The sequence below is a fragment of the Epinephelus lanceolatus genome, chromosome 4 (genome assembly GCF_041903045.1).
Source record: "Epinephelus lanceolatus isolate andai-2023 chromosome 4, ASM4190304v1, whole genome shotgun sequence".
NCBI classification, from domain to species: Eukaryota; Metazoa; Chordata; class Actinopteri; order Perciformes; family Serranidae; genus Epinephelus; species Epinephelus lanceolatus.
The window spans coordinates 29,849,129-29,863,570 of NC_135737.1; the positions used below are offsets into that span (position 1 = coordinate 29,849,129).

Sequence of the window (14,442 nt, forward strand, 5' to 3'; positions counted from 1 at the left end):
TCAATGTATCATACCTTATGAGATCAATAGCACATCCATCTACCCAGATTGTTGTAGTGTAATTCACTGTGGTTGAATATATTAAGTGGAGGCGCTCAAAGCATCAAAAACATTTAAAAAGAAAAAGTTATTTCTCTTCTGAAGAGGAAAGTTAGCATCACTTGATCATACACACATCATTCCAGCAGCTTCTTTTTAGACACGACATTCCTGTGGTGAAAGTTTGTTAGTGTGTTCACTTTGTGGGCCAAAATAATGAATAACTACCTCTGTCTGCTGTCATCTTTAAATCAGACAAGGACTACCTCCTCATTCTTTCACTCACTCTATCATTTTCTGTAACTGTAACTGGGGGGGGGGGGCTGGAATCTATCCCAGCTGACACTGGGCGAGAGGCAGGGTACACCCTGGACAGGTCACCAGACTATCACAGGACTGACACATAGAGACAGACAACTATTCACACTCACATTCACACCTACGGACAATTTAGACTCACCAATTAACCTGCATGTCTTTGGACTGTGGGAGGAAGCTGGAGTACCTGGAGAAAACCCACGCCGCTACCTCCTCATAAAATACAAAATCGTTGAACTGATGAAGTCTTTATTTCAAACTGGCACTGAATAAGTGACTAATATAAAAACAGCATCAACAGATACATCAATAAGGCACATGGGGCATCACAAAATATCCCTTGCCATGACTGTGGAGAGACCCGTTAAACAGCTGATAAAATCTCAACCTAAAACTAAAAAGAATAAATACAACTTCAATCCAAGTCAAGCCAGAGAAAGTGATGGCAGTGGAATGCAGCTTGTTATTGTCACTAGAAAGCCAGTGAGTGATATCAAAAAATCCACTTCTCAGTAAACTCCACACTCATAATAATCCATCTATACTACCTGCTTAATCAGTTTGTCTACCCGCACACATCACAGCGAAAACATACATTCCCTTAATCTACCAACATTTACATAACACATTGTGACTTGCAACAGTGGCCAGAGAGAAGGCTTGGGAAGAGCTTAGCTTGTGTCTAAGTTGTGCAGAAACACACAATACCCTGTGAAGAAACAAACAGTGTGGATAAGTTAGTGAGTTCTTAGCATGCACGCAAACTCCAGCACCACATTTAAATTTTCCCTTTCCTTCCCTCACTCTGTTATTTGACCAACTTGATGTGACGTGAGGAGAGTCTGCTGAGGGCAGAGACGTATTCTCCTCATCCCAGTCCACGAGTCAATCCTACAGCCTGTAAAAACAAATCAGATACAAGCATGCCTCGGAAACCAACAAGCTACAAGGTTGAAGCATTTAATGAAACGTCCATTCCCACTGATGGATCATCCACTGGCAGGAATATAATCATGGAGACATGTACTGGATGGATATCTAACCCACTCTGTCCATGTCTTGTCATCTGATATCTGCAACATCACAGCACAGGTGCTTCCTGTCCACAGCGTAGGAGGGGTACTTAAAAAGATAACAGGCTACACAACTGTTAAAAGACAACACAGCAGGTCAGCGGCAGTATAGGTGTCATGGGAATAACCACCCTTGTGTGTCCCCAGCACCTGTCCCCCGCCCTCACTGAGGTAGCTCCCTGCGGCCGACCATCTCCAGCTCCACGCTGGAGAGGAAACGTTTGGATAGTCGGTGGCAGTCGTAGCTCAGCTCTGTGGTGTAGAGGGTGCTGGTTTTCTTGGGGTAGACGATGGTGGTGCTCTGGAAGTGCTGCGGCCGATGGCGAGGCTGGAACTCCAGCTGTGTCTTGTAGTGGCGCCAGGTGCTGTGGGGCACGGCCATGATGGTCTGCATGCAGTGTTCAAGGCCCTGGCCCGTGGGCTGTAGGGCCACGCCCTGGATGAAGTGGCGGTCCGAGTCATAGTGCACAGATGAGGTGTATCTGTGCAGGAGAGACAGTGTAAGGGTTTTATTTGGTGCAAAACTAGTTTGCATCAGAGCAGCAGTGGAAATTCCAATTCCAGCTTCCGAAATGTGGATATTTTCTAGGTTCCTTGCCCCTCTGTGACAGTAAGCTGATTATCTTTGGGTTGTGGACAAAACAAGACACTTGAGTTCGTCATCCATGGCTTTGGGAAATACTGATCAACATTTTTCACCATTTTCTGACATTTTATAGACAAACAACTGATCTATCAATCAGGAAAATAATCAACACATTAACGGACAATGAAAATATTCGTTAACTGAAGCCCCAGTCTGCCTATAACCTGCATCAATGCAAGGTCTGTCCAAGTCCACTGTTGTCTTGTTTGCTCATGCACACACTCTGCAGTTGTTTGCCTTCTAGGTACATATCAAAATAAAAATACCACAGCCTGCATGCCCCCATGGTGTGCCACTTTAGTGCACATCCAGCAGGTCTAACACTGCACAGAACAAGTCACATTAAAGCCAACCCACCTTATTTCCTTCGCTGGCAATGGATCAATCGCTATGCCTTCCCCAAAGGACAACGGGTGCAGCTGCTGGAAAGATCCGGTGGGCAAAACTGGAACCTGCAGTGCAAAAAAAAACAACCTCACAGTCAACACAAAGTTCTCATAGGTCCAGTTCAGTGCTGAAGTGACCCACTTTCCCCAGTTGGCCTGAACATGCAGCAAGTTCTCACAGGGATGCTTCAACAAAATGGTTTATTTAACTAAAAATGGGCTCACAGAGAGTCAGGAATCAATGGGCATGGTGTGGCTAACTTCCTGTGTGCAGTGGCAACATATATTGCAATGCAAACCTGCAGTTTTGTAGGATTAAACTACACAATGCATTTGTGGAAACTAGCTGGCATATATAATATACTGGCTTTTAAAATAAATGTTCAGTTGCAATTTGTGGTGGTTTGCAAAGCTCCAAACAAAGTTCGTATGTTGATTAAATGACAGCATATGGTCAGGTAGCAGTGTGACCTACCAGGGAGCCCCGTCCCTCGTCCTCAGACACCGGGCTCACGCCCCCGGCTTTATCAGCACACACAGGCAGCAGCCAGGCGCTGGGGCTCGGGCTCGGGGGTAACCCGGAGTCCGGGCTGTCAAGTCCTCTCTCCGCCCTGCAGCTCATATCCAGCGGGTCTCCTTCACATACATTTGGCAAGTTCAACCTGCCAACCATTTCTAGAGAAAAGTTGCAAAAGTCCAGCGAGTGAAACGCAGGTTACGAAACAGAAACACGTCCAGATAACAGTTCCTGATTTTTTTACGTCCTCTGGTTTGTTGCGAAGTCCCACGGTGTTTCAGCTCACCTCTCCCCGGACAGGATGCACAGCTGCCCGCGCTGGAAATATCATCAACCGGGCGGTGGTTCAGTCCAAACTGGGAGACCTCCAAAACCAAAAAAACTTTAAAACTGTCCTTTACTTTGACATTCAGAAACATCAAAGCATAACCCAGCTCTGTTGTGAATGTGTAAAGAGCACAGAGAGGATGTGTGAGGGGGGTCCTGCTGCCCGCGGCTCGTCTTCAAACTTCTCCCTCGCAGTCGCCTTCAGATCCACAAACACACCAAAGGAAACGCCTTTTGAAGCTCTGTGCAGGCTCCTGATTGGATGGAGCATAAGTGGCAACCAGAGACTGGTCATGGGAACTTTTCCAGCCCCTCATTCAAAGCTGGTTCCTGGTAAACTCAGGTTGATATTTTTTTTCCTGGTATTGTGCATAAAGTGTAAAAAGAAGCACGAAACAGCCAGTTGATGAAGCACAAGGGAAAAGTGGTGGCAATGTTTTTAATAGTGTTCAACAGCTGCATGTGTAGCACACAATTCAGACAATACAAACAAGCAACATTTTGTACCTGAAGGCAGGAATGTGTACACTTACGCAGCTACAGTTACTTGATTTACTACAACAGAGAGGCACTGCCATCAAACCAGTGACTTCAAATGACTGATTTTCCTCCAGAGACTGTGATGTACACACATGCAGCTTCAGAGTAGTAGAGCAAAGTATTGAGACCATAGACTGTCTATAAAGAGGCCCGTTCTGTTCTGTTGTGGATATGGAGGGATGGATGCACTAAAACAAACCCATGTTTCATGTCAATGCAAATATGACAGGGGATTAAATTACCAGGGAAAATTGTTGGACAGTTAAACAAATAAGACTGACCGCACACATGTGTACTGACTGGTATGTCGATGTATACAGTATACACCCCAGGCAATGGCCCAAGTTAAAAGACTTCACTTAGCTGGTTCTAATTTCCAAGTCGACCTAGAGGGATTTTAAATGCCAAGACAAAGATGGCCTCATGTCTGACAGGACATGCAGGAAATCCAAAGATTCTCTTTGTCCCAGACTTTAAATTGGGAGGACAGTAATAAATTTTAGGCCGCCATTCACAAAAACAGTCCTCATTCTTATGACGCATGTCCACTTTAAACAGATTTCAACCCACACTTGAAATTAAAACAGGTTAATTAAGATCAGGCTGCGTGTAGTCATTGTTGATTAGACATGTCCCAGAGAGGCAGCCAGAGGCGCTCTGAGCAGAGTTTAGTTAACAGTGCTACAGTTGTTTTTGAGTGCATATACACTGTGCAATACTAATGTTACAAAGCGTAGACGTTGGTGTCATAAAAAAAGGAAGGTGGGAAATTACAGAGGTAAATGAAACATGTAACAACAGCAAGTAGCATTTGAGGAAGTTTCTTCATTATCCAGCGTCATCTTGTGTTCACATCACTGTCAGTCAGAAAATTCAGTCTACGTTTTGCTCTTTCTTATCCATGATAACTGAACGGAGCAAAATGAAGTCTTTGAGAATTACTGCGAGAGATGTGACGCCCGCCCCGGCCAGCAGCTTTGTTAATTTTCAAGATTTTAGTGTGTGTTTGTTCAGAGTCTCTTCTTGATGAGCTTCTCTAGTTTGCGGATGCGGGAGGACTCCTGCTCGGGGGTGGGGGTGCTGAAGAGAGAGGGGCCGCCGTCGGCCCCGGAGGGTGGAGTGGGTAGCCTCTGTCTGAAAAGCTCCAGCATGCTGCTCTGTTCGCTGCGCTTCAGGCCCTTCACAAACACAAGTACACATAAACACAGGAGGAAATTCAAAGTGTTAGAAAAACTGAAGAAGAAAATGCAAAACTAGGAGAGTGTTTGTTCACAGCAGCAGGTTAGACAACATATGCAAAACAGAAAAAGATGAGATTACAGCAGCAAAGTATGATGTGAAAGCAACAGTTTCACATTTTGGGAAAAATGCTTATTTGCTTTCTCTGCCAAAAGTTAAACAAGGAGATAAATAGCATCCTCAAACCTGTATGTTCATGTTGAAGCTGGGGCCAGCAATCAATCAGCTTTAAAGGTAACAAAATCCACCTACCAGCACCTCTATAGCTCACTAATAACACAAAATATCCTGTTTGTTAAATCTACGCAGAAACCAAAGGGAAAACTACAACTTGTGATTTGACGAGGGGTTATGTGCCGATGTTAATTAGGGAACCTTAAAGGTGCTGGTGGGCAGATTTTGTTACCTTCACACAGATGCAGGTTAGCTGTTTCCTCCTAATAAGCTAAGATAACTAGCTCTATATTTAACATACACACAGGAGAGTCTTCTTCTTCCCCAAAACACCAAACTATTCCTTTAAATTACACATAAAATCCAACTGACCTTCATGTCCAGAATCTTCTGGAAGGTCTCAGGATTTCCATCAGCCAGGAGCTTGATGTAGTTGTCAACAAACACCACTGGTGGTTCATGTGGGGCCATCACCACCTGCGGGAAAGTAGAGTGTAATGTTAGTTTCAACCCCTCCCTCTTTTCCTGTGAACCATCATGGGACGACCCAAGAGATCTTTAAATGATCCCACATGGGGCAGCTATGGCCCAAATGAGGAATAAGCGGGCTACAACTGACAAAACTGAGTGGTTCCTCTAACTGCGTACAAAGTCGAGACAATGTTTCTATATTTAGAAAGCCCACTCCTCACTCTTTTTTCCTTTTACACACCAATTACTCCACGCATTGGTGGGCAAGAATTGGTTTCACTGGTAATTATTTCAGGGGTATAATGAGTCTGGGCGAATATCAGCATTAGTCAAGAGCAGGCAGAAAAGGTTTAATGGGGCACATGTCTCTCTGGATTGGATTCTACTGGTTGTTTTTTTCCCAACAATAGAGACTGGGTGGAAAACGTGGATCGGGTAGCAATTCCTGCAGCCGCTACAAAGCAGGCAGACCAACACATGGCTGACAGACCCCCACCTCCCATCTCATGCATACGCATGCATGCAGGGATCATCTCACACAATTTTTCTCCTTTGCTTCTCTTCAATAAAAAAAAAAGACCAAATCTATCCTTTCATTGTGTTCTCTTTTTACTCAAAGTAAAATATATGAGAAGGTGAGCTGCACAGGAAGAGAGTTCAGGAATCAAGAGGCAGGAGAGAAGGAGAGAGAAGAGCAGGCATGAAAGGCTCAGGATCGTGTGGAATTCTTTGCTTTCTTACTAGCCTGGCTGACTGAGTGATTTACTTAGCAACTGTCCTGGAGCCAGGCCAAGGGAAAGGCCTGTAGGGACCTTGTAAAAAAGGGAAAGAAAGGGGGAGAGGGAGTTTAAGAATGAAAATGGGCATAAAAAGGGAGAGCGAGAGGAACAGAGTAAGAAAGGGGGTGGTGGTGAGGGGGCATTCAGGCTGAACAAGGGTGGAGAAGAAGGGGTGGTGGTGGTGGTGGTGGTGCTGGTGTGGGGGGGGGGGGGGGTTCCTTTTAAATACTCCCAAAGAAGAGAGAACTTGAGAGGTGGGAGAGGGAGCTGGAGCTATGGTGGGCTGGGCTGGAGGAGCGTGGAAAACAGCCACGTCTCACAGGCATCAAACCGGCCAGGAGAGGCCGTCTCAGACAGACAGAAAGAATCCTACGTACTTTGAACACAACTGAGCACTGGGAAGTTGAAAAAAATTACAGTAAGGTGCAAGCCATTATTGCATCAGTCTGAAGTTGCACTAATAAATATTTTTACTGTATATCACCAACAGATCAAATGAGTAATGGAAGAGAGGTCGGTAACAATGAACCCACAGAGCGTGATCACAGCTCTCCTCAGCTTTACAGCCATTTTTTTTCTATCTTAAACTCCTTATTTCGGTTTTAGGACACAGAACTTTATTGTTTTGTGTCAGTCTTACTGCTCTCTTCAGCAGAAGGCAGCCTTCATAAACCATAGTGCACTACCTGCCCAGCACCTAACAGCAGAGAGACAAAGATATCAGCTAGCTGGTGAAACTTGTTCGCAGCTAAAGAGTCAAATATTTCCCTCAGGATTCAACACCACAAACTCCAAATAAATGTTTATGGTTGTTAAATGTGTAAGTAGGCAACTGTTAAACACATAACAACTTTATAAGATAATTCCATGTCAGTGTTGAGTTTACAATTTGTTTCACTGCTCCCAAGCGGCCAAAATAAGGTGAATTAAGGACATAGTTACTTTAAATCTATCTGGAACATCAACTGGAGAGTTTTGATTAGCGTAAACTCTGGAGCTATAACACGAGATAATAATAATATTGTTTTGCTCAATTGTCAACTGACGAAAAACAACCAACAGAGGAAGTATATATTAGATATATGATAAGAACTTTAAGTGTGAGGAACACAAGCTTTTCTCACACTGGAGTGGACAAGAAAATGTACAAGGAATCCTGCAGTGGGTTTTCTGCTTGTATCTCAAAGTGAACTTTGAAAACTGAAAGTACTTCTTAAATTGTCCCAGTGAATTGCAGTTTCTTGTTGGGGGTAAGCCAGATTTAATTTCAACTCACAGCATCGCAGACGGTAATTCAAAACTATTGTTGAGGCCAGACAGAGGAATTCTTTTATTGACCCTCCTTCGATGGATTTGTCTTTCAGAGGCTTCAGTCTCAGCCCAAGGTGGAAGCAATTACCTGAGTGGAACCTTGATGTTGCACAAAGTTGATGGCTAAAACCCTGGCTTTAGTACAAAAGCTTCTTTTTACTCGTGTGGGCTTTCTTCTTTCAAGGCCGAAAATGTTAACAGAACAAATCTTTGTGTGGCTCTTTGAAAATTGTTTGTTACAAACAACTCATCCCTTTAGGCCTTCCTGCTACCAGGGACAAAATACAATGCTTAATTGGATCTTATTATTAGGATCCTATCATTTGCTTATCATTGTAATCATTGCTAAGAATTGAATTCTCTTCTATAGGGTGTTTGCTCATGGTTTTTCTTTTAATAGATCTTGTAGTATCAGATATCTAGCCTCCACAATGATTATTTTGTCTTGTGCTGTCACAGTTATCAATGTGAATCACTCGGAGGCCTTCATGCAGTGTCAGCTCCGTCTGTAAGAGCTCTTCACGAGCCATATAGATCACATTCCCGCTGAAGGGGCCCGCTGGCAGTTGAAAAAGCAGACAGTGAATGCTGATGTGAATGCATTCTATAATTCTATAATGTGAAAGCCCCTTTAATGTATGGCAGATGAGTGGAAATTCACGTACTGTATATATATTCAGGGCATTTTTCCAGGGAACAGAGACGAGCTTTAAAGGGGCCATATGGAACAGCGTGCATCGCAGTGAAAAAACAGTCCGGAGAGGCTGTCAAATCTGAAATACTGAGAGGGGTTTGCTGGACATCAATGTCGGAGACAAAACAAAGTTAGTGTGCCTGGAGGCCCGAGTCTAAGACACAGTGTAGGAGCGGTTATAGTATTATACATAACATTATAGCAAAGCAGAGCATGATAGGGCTGTCACTTTTTCCAAAAATCAAAATCGAACGAATTTAAAACGACATGCAATTTGATCGAATGTATCTGAACGCTGCAGCCCGAAGTGATGCCTTGACTGTCTCTTGCCATATCCATCCGTCTGTGGTAAAAATGAGTGCCTTATACTTAAGTAAGTCTTAATGTTTTCCCGTGTGGGGTTGTACAGATGCACTATGTGTTTTGAGATTGCGGTGGGACTTGGAATTCTGTATCATGGCTCAAGTTCCATCATGAGATCTTGAAACCCTTCTCCCCACATAGCCACATAGCTTTGCAAATGAATTCTGCTATTTTGGCAGTGATAACATTTTTAAGAGGTCCTGGCATGTGTGTGCTGAATAGTAGGCAGTCAGACGAGATTGTACACTTGCCTTCTCTTCACTTGTCTGTGGCCTTTGCTGCCTCATTCAAGTCGCAAGCTGACTCTACAGGTGAGTCCACAGTAGGGGTGTGCCATATCATCTCGTTCACGATAATGATACTCGTGATATTTAGACTTGTTGACATTAACGTCATACTGTTACCCATGGCAACAACAAGCATGGCTGAAATTATTACCGACTCCGCAGTGGATCCAAAAAGAGGAGCAGCTTCAGTAATGTGTAATAAACTGTGGTGTCCGAGTATTTTTTGAACAGCCCTGGACTTCTCAGACTCTTTTACCGAATTACCGCTCAGAAGGAACTCATTCAGTGGCTCCTCCGGCAGCAGCACCTCTCCTTTCTCACCATGTGCACACAGGAATTGGTATCGTTTTGTCATAAAACTTTGGTAATGTAAACCCACGTGATGCTTAAGGCTCAACAAAAAACTACATATATGTGAATGTGTGATAGTTGTGGTATCATAACAGCCTGTCACAGGTTACAGTGTGATGATTAGAGGAGAAATGGCCGAGCATAAAGGTCCAGGTGGAAAAAAAACCTGACTCAATCAATAAGGATTTTGCTAAAAGAAGGAAATCAGCTGTTGATTTATATATGTATAGATCCCAGGGTACATTTCCTGCATTTGGGAGTTGTTTAAATGTGTAATTTGTGGTAAATTTTATTTTGCTGTATATTTTTTTTTGGCTAATTTGTCATGTCAAGAATATCATTATCGCAAAAATACCTTGACATATCGTGACATTATTTTAGGCCCATATCGCCCACCCCTAGTCCACAGATTTGTGGTCATTGTAGGACGGCTGCTTTGTGAAAAAGCCGAAAAACAGCCTTGTCTTTAGTTTCTGTTTAAAGTATGGCGTACAACCCATAATACTTACACACACTGCTTCTTAAATACTTTGTTTTCCGGTGTCCTCCATTTTCAGTCTGCTGCTTATACAGATTGTAAATCAAGACTTTGTTGCGCTCACAGACTGTAAATTTTGAATTCGAACAGGTCATTACAGATGGAATTAACTATGTTGAACAAACAATCGAATATCAAATAAAAAGTGACAGCCCTTGAGCACGATTAGAGCAGGTCAAACTAACTGCTGTAAACATCAACACAGCCCAGCCACCATAACTTCAGGAAGGAAACAAAGCCTTCTGGGGTTCCAAAGGAAATCAAGGGACAGGCGTGTACTCTGTGTGTGTGTGTGTGTGTGTGTGTGTGTGTGCATTTCTGGACACTCCAGAGACAGTCAACTAGGGAGGGGTTAATCTATGGCAGCCACATACCAGTGTCCTCTTAGGTCCCATAAGGTAATTCTGAGGCAAAGCTAAACAACATGGGATATTCACCATGTTAAACTGCACGTGTTCTCATGAGTAGACGCATGGTTACATGAATCTACTTATTTACGCGCTTACACCTTTCCACTGGCTGAAGGTCAACCACATACTGTGTTAAAGAATACGTTTGTGTGTGTGTGTGTCTTGTGTTGGCCCGTCTCACCCTTGTTAAACCAGCAGTGCATGAGCTCCATTCCTATTCCCTCCCCACCTCGTGTGAGGTGGGTTATTTTATGGAAACATGCTCATAAAGTGCTATTGTGAGTGGGGTTAAAGACACAATTAAAGGGTTATTCTGCCCAAAATAAACTCTAAGTAGATAATCTGCGTGAGTGACTCAAAACAAACACTTTAATACTGGCTCACCAGTCAAACCGCAAACACTCAATGGAGAAATGTTTTCTTCTGTAACTTCTTACGATGGAACCTCAATCAGTGGAAAAAGCAGTTAGCTGCAGGTTGTGCCAGACTATTCTTGGTCAAGCGTTAGCGTCAACACCAAAAGCTTGTGTTTAACTGGATATGTCAGAGTTCCAGCATTAAATCTGTACAATGGCAAACAAGAGATAAAGAAAAGTCATTCAGACCGCTCTCACACAAAAGGCTCTATCTAAAGTTCCGAGCCTTTAAAGGTCAGAGAGTGAAGCTCTGGTTGTAAAAATGGCCAGCTTGAATTTAGCCACCCAAGTTAAATGTCATAAAATCTCAAGTGTCCCATAAAGATCAAGCGCCACTGATAATGTGTTTAAGTTGAACTATTTGTATTTGAATAAGAACTTAAGTTCTCATTAAAATCTATCAGTTAGAGACGTAAACTCCTTCTCAGTTTATACCTGAAAAGTAAACTGTTTAAATTCATCTCTACTGGCCTTCACAGCAAGATTGAGCGTTTTTCCAACATTTATCTCAGGGCGGTTCTGTCCTTTACACACACTTGTACCCACAAGCTGCACAGCCAACCCCCCTCACCTTAAGAATCATCTCTGCACGGGTCATGCCTTTCACCACTATCTTGGTGTAGCTGGCAGGTGCCTTGCGGAGCACCTGGGAGCCTATGGAGGGCAGATCCAACAAGACTGTCTTCAAGGAGTGAGTGTCGAGGAGGAGCTGGTGGGGCAGGATAGGATAAGATTAAACATATATACCAGTGCACATAATGAATTCTCTGATGTAATAATCATGTAACAGCGTACATACATGTACACTTTACACATAAGCTTAAGTTGAACTTACTTGTTCAGCTCCCACCATGCTGATAGGCTTACATCTGAACAGGTGGTTGATAAATTTGGGAATGAAAGAACTAAGGGAAGAAAGAAGTGACAAATCAACGTCGGGAACCTTTGATAATGGCTCATGGATGCTTACAAATGTGTGTGTGAATGTGTCGTACTTTGTGAACTTGATGCAGAATTGTGTAAAGTATTTTCGCGTGGAGGCCAGATTGTCTCTGATGATTGGCACATTCTGCTTTATGTGCATGATGATTGATGTCACATAAGGACTCTGGTCACCCACATGCTCCACACTCTGCCACGGCATCTGAGAGAGAAAAAGAGACGCAGAGAAAGAGAGTGGAAGTGGAGATTGTAATTCTTTTGATTTTGTCTGTTGTCACTGTAGCACTGCACAATTAGAAATTCACAATTTCAAGCCTTTCTGTCTTTTTAATTGTTGTCCTTGAGCTTCTGTAAAGCTGGCTAATTCTCATAAAATTGCTCAGTGTTGTAACAGTAATTAACCTTGATCTGTATCTCAAACTATGCCTTGCTGTGTCCTTGACTTTGGGGGAACTGAGCCTGCAAAGTCCTTGAAATGTCCTTGAATTTCATGTCTAAAAGGTGTGGAAACCCTGTATATGAGCTGAATGTGTGACTGTGTGTCTGTGTCAGTGTGTTTGTGTCCAACCTTGCTCATAGCAGTGAGAGCAGGGTCACAGGCTGCATCCAGATCTTGGACAAGTAGCTGGATACTGTTCGAGATCACACTGAAAAAACATGAAAGTACATAACTGACACCACTAAAATGGACTCTTCACATGAAAGAAGGTAGGCTATTGTTTGTAAGAAAAGCACTGCTGGTTTGTAGTTGCCACTTACGTGCTGAATGTATCCATCTCCCCAGTCAAGTTTATTCTCTCTACTAGGATTTTATCCACCTTTTCCTTCAGTTTCTCTTCCAACTGGAACAGTTAAAAACAAAAAACACAAATATTAACACATAAAAGCTGCATTATTTTGAATGTATCCTTTTAAGATGAGTTAATCTCTTTTTTAAATGCTGACTTAAAATTGCGTAATCCTAACTGCCACTGTGAGTTCCTCAAAACACTGATGAAACACAGGTCAAAAATGCTCTAACTCCCACATGATAATCATCTCCTATCTCCCTATCATATACTGTCACTGCAGCTCTAACTCAAAGATACTTCAGGTCTGTGTGCTTATTTGTATGTGCGTGCCTGTTGTGTGGTAGCCAAGCAGTACTCTGCGGTGCTAAGGATGCTACAGATCAGGCAGAGCTCGTCCATGGTGAACTTTGCAGTTTCTGAGCCTTCTTTCTCCTTCAGCAGACTGGTGATGGTGAGACCTCCGCTGTTACTGGTGGATCTGGACAGAGAGATAGATGTAACAAGAGACAGGGTAACAGGCAGGGAAACAGAGTTAGAGACATTGGAGTTTCTTGATATATATTTGACATGTAAATTAAGATATATAAAAGAGTCTGACTTAAGCCGAGCTCAGACTGCAAGAGGTTTGGACTGATTTATCCCTGATCTACCCCTCCAGACAATCAGAGGAGGAATCTGATCTGGAACCTTGGTCGGTACTAATGGTCTGCTCATATTATCTCACCTCCAGCTGCTGAAGAACAGACAACCCATGCTGACTACGTCTTCGAAAACATTTCTCTTCCAGACTCGTTCAGCTGTCTGCATTTGCTTTTCCTCACCGCAAAGAACTGTTAAGATTACAGCAAGTTGTCACACCACGTCAGTCCCCATTTTGTGTACATCTGTTTCCCCAGGAGATCACATGAGGTGGTGCATTCATGCTCCCTATGGCAGGGTAATTATAAGAATATATTGTAGTGTCTGATTATTTTCAAATCTTGTATTGTGTGCATGTTTGAGATTAGACAGAACGTCTCTGAGGTCTCTCCTTATGTGCATGATTCAACCCAATTTCAAAACCCGTTAGGATTTTAAAACTCCTGTAGTTTAAGCCCGGCTTTATTGACAGAAAATCTGCTCTTTGTGTTCTCAACTGATCACTGCTGAATAAAAAATGAGTCTACTAATAACTAAGCTAGTGATTGCTGGTTTCCGTATTTAAATATTTGTGATACTGTATGCTGTAAAGTTATAGGGTGACTTAGAGGGATCAGGGGTTAAGACGAACCTCAAGAAGCTAGGTCTTGTTTTTCCTACGATAGGCTGATGTGGACTCCCTTTGCTACTGAGCTTATGAAAATCTCTTTGTGGAACCACAGGTAAAGTAAAGGCCAGTAAGTTTAGTGACCCAGACAGCACAGGCCTAACTACGAACAGACACAAGTGTCGGGACGCTGCGCCAACGAAGCTTCAACTGCAACCCAGTCATTAATAAACGTCATAACAGAGACGTGGGTAAAACCACAACATAGTTCAAGCTCCTTTCGAGGGCCCCTTTCCAAACCTAGCAAAACCAATTGACAGCGCACCACATTGGGCGACCGTGTCTGCGTGTGTCTGTCAGTGTACGCGCTTCCAAAGCCTCTGAGTGCATCTTTGTATCGTGCTTGTATACGACTCAGAGTATGGTATACATTAGTCAGAGAGCACAAGTGTGTAATTAGCATGCATGCATATCTGGGACAGAAACACAGTGTGTCTGAGTGTGTGTGTGTGTGTGTGTGTGTGTGTGTATGTATGCACCATAGCCAGGGATGAGTTCTAATGTGGCCAATGAGCCAGAGATGT

The 14,442-nt window shown here is 43.2% G+C and overlaps 2 protein-coding genes across 3 annotated transcripts in view; both read right to left on the bottom strand.

Annotated features, from left to right (window-relative positions):
• Positions 1–589: 589 nt before the first annotated feature.
• Positions 590–3,495, bottom strand: rflnb (refilin B). The gene is made up of 3 exons (XM_078167126.1): positions 2,938–3,495; positions 2,434–2,528; positions 590–1,912 (listed from the first exon to the last, which is right to left on the bottom strand). Exons 1-3 carry the CDS (start codon positions 3,133–3,135, stop codon positions 1,594–1,596), a joined length of 612 nt encoding a protein of 203 aa, XP_078023252.1. The 5' UTR covers positions 3,136–3,495; the 3' UTR covers positions 590–1,593.
• Positions 3,496–3,731: 236 nt separating this feature from the next.
• vps53 (VPS53 subunit of GARP complex) overlaps positions 3,732–14,442 on the bottom strand; it is a 35,624-nt gene continuing 24,913 nt past the window's right edge. For both annotated transcript variants that reach the window (XM_033631782.2, XM_033631781.2), the window contains exons 15-22: positions 12,943–13,090; positions 12,581–12,663; positions 12,390–12,468; positions 11,875–12,023; positions 11,715–11,784; positions 11,451–11,588; positions 5,632–5,736; positions 3,732–5,024 (exon numbers count right to left, since the gene is read on the bottom strand). In XM_033631782.2, the coding sequence (XP_033487673.1) occupies positions 4,857–5,024; positions 5,632–5,736; positions 11,451–11,588; positions 11,715–11,784; positions 11,875–12,023; positions 12,390–12,468; positions 12,581–12,663; positions 12,943–13,090 (940 nt within the window). In that variant the 3' untranslated portion in view covers positions 3,732–4,856. The remainder of the gene's footprint in view (positions 5,025–5,631; positions 5,737–11,450; positions 11,589–11,714; positions 11,785–11,874; positions 12,024–12,389; positions 12,469–12,580; positions 12,664–12,942; positions 13,091–14,442) is intronic.